This window comes from Miniopterus natalensis, chromosome 2, assembly GCF_054644295.1.
Source record: "Miniopterus natalensis isolate mMinNat1 chromosome 2, mMinNat1.hap1, whole genome shotgun sequence".
NCBI classification, from domain to species: domain Eukaryota; kingdom Metazoa; phylum Chordata; class Mammalia; order Chiroptera; family Miniopteridae; genus Miniopterus; species Miniopterus natalensis.
Genome location: NC_142082.1, coordinates 25,323,926 through 25,334,638, shown reverse-complemented (window position 1 = coordinate 25,334,638; position 10,713 = coordinate 25,323,926). Strand labels below are relative to the sequence as shown.

The 10,713-nt window shown below is 52.2% G+C and overlaps 1 protein-coding gene across 1 annotated transcript in view; it reads right to left on the bottom strand.

Annotated features, from left to right (window-relative positions):
- Positions 1 to 476: 476 nt before the first annotated feature.
- RASA3 (RAS p21 protein activator 3) overlaps positions 477 to 10,713 on the bottom strand; it is a 106,620-nt gene continuing 96,383 nt past the window's right edge. Inside the window, exons 21-24 of the mRNA XM_016212886.2 lie at positions 7,658 to 7,866; positions 6,344 to 6,447; positions 3,419 to 3,602; positions 477 to 2,014 (exon numbers count right to left, since the gene is read on the bottom strand). Of these exons, the coding sequence (XP_016068372.1) occupies positions 1,939 to 2,014; positions 3,419 to 3,602; positions 6,344 to 6,447; positions 7,658 to 7,866 (573 nt within the window). The 3' untranslated portion in view covers positions 477 to 1,938. The remainder of the gene's footprint in view (positions 2,015 to 3,418; positions 3,603 to 6,343; positions 6,448 to 7,657; positions 7,867 to 10,713) is intronic.

The following is a 10,713-nucleotide window of genomic DNA, read 5'->3' as shown; positions in this document are numbered from 1 at the left end:
CCTCCCTCTCCCACCTTCCCCTCCGGGAGGGACAACCACTTCTCAAAGGCACCGAAGGTCTGTCCCCCTCCTGCTGCTTGTCTCTGGGGAGGCTAGCCTGTCTGGTCCTCAGGCGCGCAGCCCACTGCTGTGTTTTCAGGCAGTAACACAAGCCTATCTTTCCCACCTTCCTTGAGCTGGGCCCCCCATCTCCACCCACATTGGGGGTTCCCAGCAGAACACCTTCCGATGGCCCTCACAGTGCCAACCACACACCTTTCTATCTGAGAGCGTCATGGGCCCCAGCTCAATCCAAAGCCCCACTACTGGACCTCTCAGAGGCACCTTACCTGTCACCAGGGGGGAACCTCACCTGTCATCAGGGGGACCTCTCCTGTCATCACAGGTACATCATCCAGCTCCCCACCTGCCTGGCTCCACCACACACACGTGCAATTATCAGTGTGCACTGCTGGGAAACCAAGCCAGTCCACAGAAAGAATAAAACGTCTGTTTTAATTGGCCAGTAAAATACATCACAAATCATTAGTATCTTATAAACAGAACCATTAAGTTACAAATCCATGTTAAAAATTGCAGTCCGGTGCAGCCTAATAGCCGTGTGTCCCAAAGTTTATTTTTTACATCATATTCTCCGCCATTTTTGTGACAATTTATGTTACTATCTGCCATCTAGATTGAGTCTGAAGGACAGTACTTGCAAATAAGAACAGAGATGGGCACAAGGGCACATGGTCCTGTGTGTTTGAACAGTGCTTTCCAAAGCCGGTGCCTGCAGTTATGAGGACTGTCTGGGAAGAGTCAGCAAACAGCTCCCGTGGGGCGTCAGGAACCCCCCCACTCCAACAGAAAGCAGCCCTCGCTGCGCTTCTAAGGGCTTCATAGAAACACAGTGCAATACCACTCCCGGGGGCCAGGGGGCGTCTGCACAGCCGAGCGCCTTCCATTTCAAGTTCAGGATTTCTTCCCTTGCTCCGTTTTCTTTGGAGGACCTGTAACTAGCTTCCATGAGATGCAACACATTCCCTTTTTTGCCATGGCACCCTCCCCTTTAATGAGTCCAGGTTTGGATGTTCTGAGTTATTTCATATCAAAGAGCTAATTAAAAATGTTAAGAAAAACAGCCTGAAAATATCGCGCATTTCTATTTTTAAAATCTTCCCCAAACTTCCACAAGGGGTGGAAAATGTGGATTCTGCTTTTAAGCCCCACTGACTGCACAACAACACAACTTGTGCCTGAAGTGGGGCCTGGGTGGACACCCAGCTCAGCCTGTCAGCATCGAGGGGTGTCTGCAGGCTGTGGGCGCATCTCAGCAGACAGCAGGGTGAGGCTTTAACCTCCAGGAGAAAAGTCTAGAACTCCCTCCCTCCCCAGGAACTCTCTGCAGAAGAACCCTGTACCCCCCAAAATATCAAGAGCATCCTCAAATTGGGATCTCCATGCAGGTCTTCACATCCTCACCGTAAAACTGACCCTCTAGCCAGGAACACCACCAATATCAAAAGCTGAAACCAGGAAGCCACCTGCCCGTGGGCGTGGGGACAGCAGGCTCACAGGGAAAGAATAATGCTCTGAAAGCCCCGCTGTGCTGAAGCAGAGGCTCCCCGTGCAGGCGCTGCAGAGACCAGCAGAGGGAGCAGCACTCACAAGACAGAAGCACTCTCTCTGCAGTGGGCGAGGCGACGCTGGCACCTGGTCCAGAAAGGCCAGCTCAGGGCACCTGCCCACCGGCATGAATAAAGTGCATGGCAACCACAGAAATGGCCCTGGAGAGTCTCAGGAGTTCCATGAGCTTGACACTTGTCATCTATGCGAGCAGAGGAAGTGTGGGTCCCTTTGCTTCCTCGCTCTGCCTTCTTGTCTGTCTCCCTCCTTCGCAAAGACTGTGGCCTTCCTGGTGCAGCTCACAGCGCTGTGCTGGATGTCCTCCAGGCTTTAAATGGAATGGGTGGAGACCTCTGACTGCTGCCTGATGTAGCTTTGAAAACTCTTATCTCCAATGGGGTGTTCCCTGCAAAGGGGAGATGGGGGAGAGGAGAAAATGAGGAACAGCCCCTCCATTGCCAGTGCTCATCTGCGCTTCTTAAGAGTCTTTTTCTATGTATGTGATGTGATTCTTTGTAATAAATATGAAAATATAGACAAGCAAAGGAAGAAAGAATTAGCCCAAAGCTGCCTGTGGAGACACCCACTGTGACCCTGGACACAGTGAGTAGGTCATGTGCACACATGTGATCATGTGTATAGAGCATTTGCACAGACCTTGTGCATTGCACCCACACGTGTGGAAGCCCTGTGCTTGACGAGGGCACGGTGCCATCTGCTGAATGCCTGGTCCCCAGGGGTCACAGGCGCTCAGTCCTGTGAGCTGCCCGAGTGCTTACATAGCTGCTACCACAGGAAGTAGGACTGAGCTTCAGGTTTTCAACCTGATTTACCATGTTTAATCAGCAATGACATTTTTAGAAGGTCACCAAAGGCTCTCTCGACAGAGGGGTATTAAAGGGAATCTGGAATATGCTTTGACTCTTTATGGAGCCAGGACAGACTCTTCCAGGAGCAAAGACAAATCAATGTTACCTGAGAGGTTCTCGCTGGGTGCTTGGCACATGTGAGCAACCTGGTCAAAGTTTTCTCTCTCCCAGAGCCCCTTCACTTCCTTTCCCAGAGCAAACCCACACCCTACCAGGAAGGGAGGGAGGAGGAGGACTCCTTGTTATGCGGAGCTGCCCTGTCAGAGGCTGTGTGGGTGGTGGTCTCCGCCATTGTGGTCCATAGGAATACCCGTTGGACAGGGAAAGTCTGGCAGAGATGCTAACAAGGGTAGCCTCTAAGGACTGTTCTAGTACTTTGTGCAATTTAACCCAAGTTCCAGCAGTTCCTGAGGCTCTCTTACCCTCCATTCTTAGAGAGGCAGGAGGCAAGCAGCTTGGTTGAACTGCCTGTGGGCGCAAGGCCAGCAGGAGGTGGAAGGGACGTGGGCAGCCTGGCTGAGTCTGTAATCTATTTACCCCCACCCCTCCCTTACAAGACACAAATGGGGGCCAGTCCAGAGCTGGCCTCAAGAGAGAGGAAGAAAGTGCAGAACTTGCTGGGGGCAGGGATGCTGGCCCAGGAAAGCCTAATTTTGAAAGTGAATGAACTGGGGAGGCAGGAGAGCAAAGGGACAGCAGCAGAGTCAGGAAGCAGGAGGGGAAGAGGGAGGTGCTGCTCCCAGGTCACTGCCCAGAGCGCTCTGGAGAGTAAAATGAGGCCTGCTCTGAGGGACCCAGGAAGCCTGCGCAGCCCCCACACCGACACAGGTGGCTCTAGAGAAGGGCCAGCACCCTCCTCCCCAAGGCAGCTCCTTGCAGTCTCTTCCCCAGCTCCCCACACCCGTGCTGAGACTTCCCAAGCAACTGGGCACCATACTCACTGGCTCCCATACTTGGTCTTCTTGAACTTGTCCCTTTTATACTGGGCGTGCTCCTGCTCCAAGGTCCCGACCCTGGCGATGACCTGCTTCAGTGTCTTGTAGGTCTCTTGGGGGTCGTCGATGATGAACGTTGAGTATTCCTCTTGCTCAGGGCCGTCGTACACAGATCTGCTCCCACAGGCCTCTGCAGGGTTTGGGGACAGGGCGGTCAGTGCGAGGGGAAGACCCAGACAGGCAGCTTCCTGGATTCCTCAGAAGCAGCCTCCTTAGGAAAAGGCTGCCCATTCACAGGTAAATGCCCAGAAATAGAAGCCATTCCCACCAGTCTGACCACCCCTGAGCACTGGGAAAGCCAGTGGGACCAGAAAGCCAGGGCCTGGGACAGAGGTCTCTGAGGGTTCAATGCCCCAAATGCCAAGGCCCAAGGCCCCCTCTGACCAGCCCTGCTCCTGGGTGGCCTGTGCCCATCCACACACCACTGACTCCTGAAGCCAGAAACAGCAGACATCTGTCTGCTCCTGGACACTGGGCCAGGCTGGCTTGAGGGCCTGTGGGATCATACACGGTCAGCCTGGGGAGATGAGCTCCAGGACGTCACCTCTTGGCCCGTCTGTGCGAGCAGTTTCCTAAGACCTCCATCACCCCCACCTGCTCAGCAGGTAACTTTTTCATCCAGCACCTCACTCCTGCTGAAGGCCACGCTGCACGTAGCTGTTACTCATCCACAGGAAACATCCACATACCTAAACTGGAGCAGCCTCCTCTCCTGTCCCCAAACACCCGGTCCAGGCCCCTCCCATCTGTCCCCAGACACCTATGCTGGACCCTATGTTCCAGGGCCACAGAGAGACCAGGTGGGAAGACATGCGCTTTGCAGGGTGTCTGGCCTAGGTGAGCCAGCATCAGGAGGGCTCCTCGCCTCACTGTATTCTGTTCATTACCACAGAAAGCTCTGGTGTCCACTTTACTGTCTTTATGATTCTCAGGGGAAATCTCTCAATTCTAAGAAAAATCACAAGTCTGTGCAAAGAAAGACTGAAAAGATGTAAAATTTCAAAGAAAAAGGGAGTGTGACAGAAAGATAAGGGGGCCTAAACATGAAGAGGAGGGAGGAGCCCAGGAGTCCCCAGGGCACCGTGAGGGAGCTCAGTCTTTTCCCCTTTTACGTGAGGCAGAGGGTTAGGTCTCTGGAGCCAGAGTGTCTGCAAAGACACTGCCTGTAACTGCTCCACTTTGGGCAAGTTACTTAAGCTCCAGAGCCTCAGTTAACCCTTCTGGGAAGTGAGGACACTGGCCCCCCAAGTCTCCTGGCCCAGGTCTAGCAGAAGTATGAGCTGTGGTTGCTGCTGTCATAAAGATAGAGGGAGAAGACAGATGCAAAAAAACATCACAGCCACCATGGATGCATCAAGAGAGCTAAGACTTGAAGAAGCAAGTGTTTATGAAGCTTGTTAAAGAAACAGAAACAAACAGATATCTCTCATTGCCAGGACAGGTGTCTGCAGCTTTCTACAGCTTAGATGCAGAGGAGGATCCACTGAAGGCCCAGCAGGAGGGACGAACGACGGCAATGGTAATAAGGATGACACAGGCGGCCGAGACCCAGCCCCTCTCAGCGCTGGGCGCTGTGCTCATTGTTTCACGGAGTTTATTTCAGCCAATCCTCAGATTAACTCAATGGGTTGGTGGCATTGCTGCCCCATTTCACAGGAGAGGAAACGGGGCTTGCCTGGTGCATGACGTGCCAAAGCTGGCTCTGAATCGAAGCCTCTAAATCCTGGAAATATTCCATCCCAGGGCACCAAAGAGTGTGGTCTGTGAGGGTGAGAGCCGGGGAGTGACCTGGGAGAGGCCCAGGCCCTGGAGGAGATCCGAGGACTAAGGGTAGGCGAGTGGTTTTAACTGCTGAGACCCTGAAAAAAGAGGGTATCTGCATATATGCATAACCCGTGGACACAGACAATAGTGTGGTGAAGGCCTGGGGGGTGCAGGGGGGAGGAGATCAATGGGGGGGGAAAGAGGGACATCTGTAATATTTTCAACAATAAAGTTAATTTAATAAATAAATAATTTTTTTAAAAAAAGAAGTCCATAAGCCACATATCAGATGTAAAATTCTTGAATGGATCAGTAAACGGATTGTGAAATAAGTTCAGGGAGGCAAATATAAAACATCAACTAGAAGGGATCATGATAAGCACACTGCACTTTCTCTTTAAAATGGTTTATAAAACCAAGACTTAGGGAAATGCCAAGAGTATGTGCATGCTGATTTCAGCAAGGCAACTGATACCCTTTTATAAAGCAGCCCAGGAACCAGATGCAGTGCTAGATGATGGGACAGTTAACCGGGTGGTTTACACTGACCATCCACGGTCCCAAGTACAAAGTTGTCTCCCAAACAGATGCCTAACCTGTGGAAAGCTATAAAGGATACCACCACACGTAGAGCATGGAGGCTCAGAGGGGTTCACAGGCATATCGTGGAGATACTGCGTGTTCAGTTCTAGACCACTGCAATAAAGCGAATGTTGCAATAAAATGAGTCACACTAATTTTTTGGTTTCCCAGTGCATATAAAAGTTATGTTTCACTATACTGTTGTCTAATAAGCATGCAATACCATTATGTCTAGAAAAAGCAATGTACATACCTTAATTAAAATTATTTTATTACTAAAAAATGCTAACTATTATGTGTGCTTTCGGCACATGCTAATCTTTTGCTGGTGGAGGGCCTTCCCTGATGTTGATGAAACGTAGTCTCTGGGAGTTGCAATAAAGCGAAGCACAGTAAGATGAGTTCTGCCCATACTTTCCCAAGTCATCACTGCAGGAAGCTCCATGTGTCGCTAGGACCAGAGTCAGGTGTCCTCAAAGCTGCTGTGATTGATGTGACAGAGAAGGGACCCTATCCTGTCCTTACCTTGCATCTTCTCCAGTTTGCTCATGTACAAGTTGAACAGGGAGTAGATGCGTTCCGTCTCTCGGTCCCCATCGATGTCCAGCTGGATGTTTGCTGGGAGGCCACTGCCCGAACACAATGAGAAGAACAGAAAGCACAATGCTTTTAATCATGATATTGATTTTTTTAAGGATCACTAAAGACGTTGGAGTGATCCAACTTTGAACTTCTCCCCGATGGGGCTGGGGCATTTGTGTATGGTTTGTGAAATAATTCACGAGCACGGAAAAGTGACCATCCACAGTCTAGGAGGCCTGGAAGTCTCCCGGCACCCACAGACCTGCCAGGACAGCACCCACACAAGGCAGATTTATGTTGCTGTGAAAAGAAATGACCCAGAATAAAAAAAGCCCTGACAGATGCACGTGGGTCATGTGCCCTGACAGGTCAGTTGGCTGCCCCAGGTAGGGACAAGCCGGTCCCCTCTCCTTCCTTAGGCTATTGAGGGCTCCTGCTCCTGCCTGAGGTACAGCAACAGCCCCTCCCCCAGACACAGCATCTAGACTCTCTAGGGAGAGAGGATAAGGGATCGGTCACAGACTCCTGGGCGGGACCCAGCAGGGACTTATCCCCAGTCTTAGCTGCTTTGTCTATGAAGATACATTTCCTATTCCCGCCTCCAAGAGAGCTTTGGGGGGATTCGTCACATCCACAATCACAACAAACAGGAGTTGTCACTTTTCTCACAAGTCACATGGGGCCCAGGGACCGGCCAAGCTTGAGTCACCAGGCCTCCTTCCAGGATGATGGAGGTGAGCCTCTAATGACCTTCAGGAGGCCCAGCCAATGATGGGGCTGGAAAAGAAGGGCTGCCTCGGTTTCCAAAGGAGGGGAGGTGTCGATTGGAGAAATCAAAGGGGGTCGAATCAGGAAGATGGAATACTTCCACACTCTTCTTGGAAAAAACAAGACAGCAAAACCAGCCCCTAAGGGTATTCCCTCTGCATGGGGCCCCCTCTTTCATTGCCCACCCACTCCCCAAGGATGGCTCTGACCCCTAGTAGGGAAAGGAGAATCCATGAAGGCTCAGAGCTCCTGCCAGTCTACACAGTGTCTTCATGAGGATGAGCCGAGGGATGCCCTCGGGTGGAGGTTCCTGGACCATGTAGAGAACAGCCTGCGTGTGTACAGTTTGCCAGGTTGGTGGGGACTGAATTTTAGCCCCAACTTGACCCCTTGACCAAACTTCCCTGAAGGGTGCACAAACCGGATAACTGTGCTTGGCTACACTGGGCGGCTGGGAGGGTCCAGGAGGCTGGGAAGGCGCAGACCTACCCAGTGCAGGGGGAGCAGCCGGGGGCCGTGTCTGAGGAGGCCCTGCAGCACAGCCAGTGACCATTGAGGTAGGCGGAGGGGTGGTAGACAGTAAGGCGCTTCTTATTGCACTGGCTCACTTTGGTGAGGATGTCAATCCAGGCCTTGGCCTCCACACAGTTGTTGGCCTGGATGTACAGCGCTCGCTCAGGCTGGATAACCTGGAACATCTGAGGAGAGAGAATGGGCTCCAGGGACCGCCCCGCAGGAACCACAGGGGTCATTATCTTCAATGCCTACAAGCTCAGGGACTACAGTGGGTGCCAAGGGCTTTCTACTGGCACTGAACCTGAAAACAGAAGCCAAAGCCCTCCCCCTGGGGGACACAGGAGCAGCGGGAGCCATGGCAGACTAAGGAGGCCAATGTGACTCAGCTGGTGACCCATGGTCAGCCTGGCCAGGCACTTCCTTTCCTGGGGTGTCGGGGTCTCCATTCAAAAAGCAAGAGTAGCACTGCTTATCTCGCCCATGGGCCTCCTAAAGCGCATCAGTGGACTGGTTTCTTTGGATCCCTTATGTTTTAAGATGGAGTGGGCTTCCATGCAAGGTACGTCAGGGCTCACCCGGCCCACCCTCCTGCCCTCATCTCCAGATCTGCCTCCATCTGAAAGGCCTCTCCCTCCCCAACTAATCACCCTGAGGACTCTCCTTCCTTATTTCAGGCAGGTGTTACTACCTCCAGGAGGTTTCTTAGAGCCGCCACTGCCTTTCCTATTCATTACCCACTCAGCGAACATTCCTGAGTACCAGGTACTGTCCTAGGTCCTGCGGACACAGTGTGGGCATAGTTTCTTCCAGCCAGCAAGATAAAGTGAATGCCAAGCGCAGGGGGCTGAGGGTGCAGCCCAATGGGGGTCAGGTTAGTATAGAATGCTCAGAATAGACGATCCTCCAGCCCAGGTCAGAGCATGATGAAGAGTTAATTAGGCTGAGTGGGAAAAGCAGGAAGAACAGTGTCCCGGGCAGCAGCACAGCAGGTGCACAGGTCCTGGGGCAGCAGAGACAATAGGTGCAAAGGTTCTAGCACAACAGGCAGGGTTGGGTGCTCCCAGCAGGAGCAGGCCAGCTGCACACAGAAGGTGGGGTTTCCAGGGGAGGTGGGCAGACAGAGCTCTGGCAGGTTCTCACACTGGACTTGTCAGAGGGCATGAGGGGAGGCCAGGAGTCAGGATGTCAAAGAAAGATGACAGTGGCCTTTTCTAAGGGGTGGTGGTGTGCGCCAAGAGGAGAAAGGAGCAGGAGTCGATGATTCTGGGAGAGGGAGTTGTGAGTCCAAGTTGCTGAGTGAATAGTCAGGGCTCATTTGCAGAGACCCCCGTCCCAGGTGGCACAGACATGCTCGGAGATACGGGCCTCAGACTGCACGGATCTGTGTATGGCAGATCTGTGGAGGAGAGCTGCCGCTAGAAGGAGGCATTCTATCCTGACTATCCTCACAGGCTGGCACCTGAACAGGGCTCAGAACACAGCAAACCTTCAAAAACATCTCTCAAATGGGACAGGCCATGAGCTTAGTAGTTAGCTCCATGGGAAGCTGGCTCTGAGGAAGGCAACAGGAAAAAACAGGCTGATGAACAAATGATGCTAAAATTAGGGAATTATTCTAAACCTAAATTAGGGGCCTGAAGGAACAAAACAGCTCACAGCTGCTTCCAGGACATTTTCTACACTTGTGTCCTTCCGTGGATGTCTGGGAATGCCGCTGGCTGAGGGTGCAGCGTTTCCAGCCCCGCAATCTGGGTAGGGTGAGGCACAGACACGCTATAGGAAGCTGCCTGCAAAGGAGGAGGGCCTTCCAGCTCCTGGAGCAGGTGAGATGGTGTGAACATTCCTCAGGTCCAGGGAAAAACCTACATCTGCCATGGGGACTCTGCTTGCCCAATAAATGGCCTCAAATAGTTCTAGGGGGAAAGACAAGGAGCCAGAGCAGGCCCTGGATGGTGTGGCTCAGTTGGTTGGAGCGTTGTCCATACATCAAAAGGTTGTGGGTTTAATTCCTGGTCAGGGCACATACCCAGGTTGTGGGTTCAATCCCTGGTCAGGGCACTTATGGGAGACAACTGATTGATGTTTCTCTCTCACATCAATGTTTCTCTCTCTCTCTCCCTCTCCATTCTTCTCTCTCTAAAAACAATAAAAACATATCCTCTAGTGAGGATTAAAAGAAGAAAATAGGGCATGGAGAGCAGGAGCTGCTGTCTGCTGGCTGAGAGTCGAGGGTGAGGCCACTTCCTCCATCTGCCCAGCAGGCTGGGGAGCCAATCTCAGACCCAGACAGAGGTATAAGCACCTTGTAACTCTTCAGCCTTGGACCAGCCAAAACAGACTCACAGTGTCCCCCACAGGCCCAGTGTGGCCTTAGGCACCTACTGAATACTGGACCATTGAGTTGTGTCAATGAGTGGGAGGCAGGCAGACACAGGAGAGGGAAGAGACGAGTCGGGTTCCCTGTCAGCTTCCGAGAGGTGAAGCCTCACTTGAGGTCCTGTTCTATACACCAAGAACCTGGTGTCTGTCACTGAGCCTGATGAGTGAGGAAAGCCCCTGGATGTAGAGAGGCAGTGAGCAATGGGCCGAGATGCTATGTAGAAACAGGCCCTCCTCCCAGGGTAACAAGACTCCAGCCTCTGAATAAAATAGGGCCGTGGGAGTCCTTACAGTCCTAATAAATGAACCAGCCTCCTTGGGGGAGAAGAAAAAGCTATGCACAGTAGAGAGCCAATGCAAAGTAGCGAGGGAATGATGGAGTCAGAAAGTCATCGTGGATGGGGAAAAGTTAAGAAGGAACAGGACACAGACCCAGGCCAGTGTATCTTCTACGAGTCAATGACTAACTACGAGCCGGGCCTCCTGATAGGATGCACCAGGTGACACAGGGCCTCTGAGATTCCTGACAGAACACATGGCCCAAACATGCCCAGCAGAACAGCTGACACACCCAAACTGGGGGATGTCCACAAAAACTGGCTTGTATGCTTCAAAAATGCCAAGGTCACAAAACAGGTAAAGATTAAGGA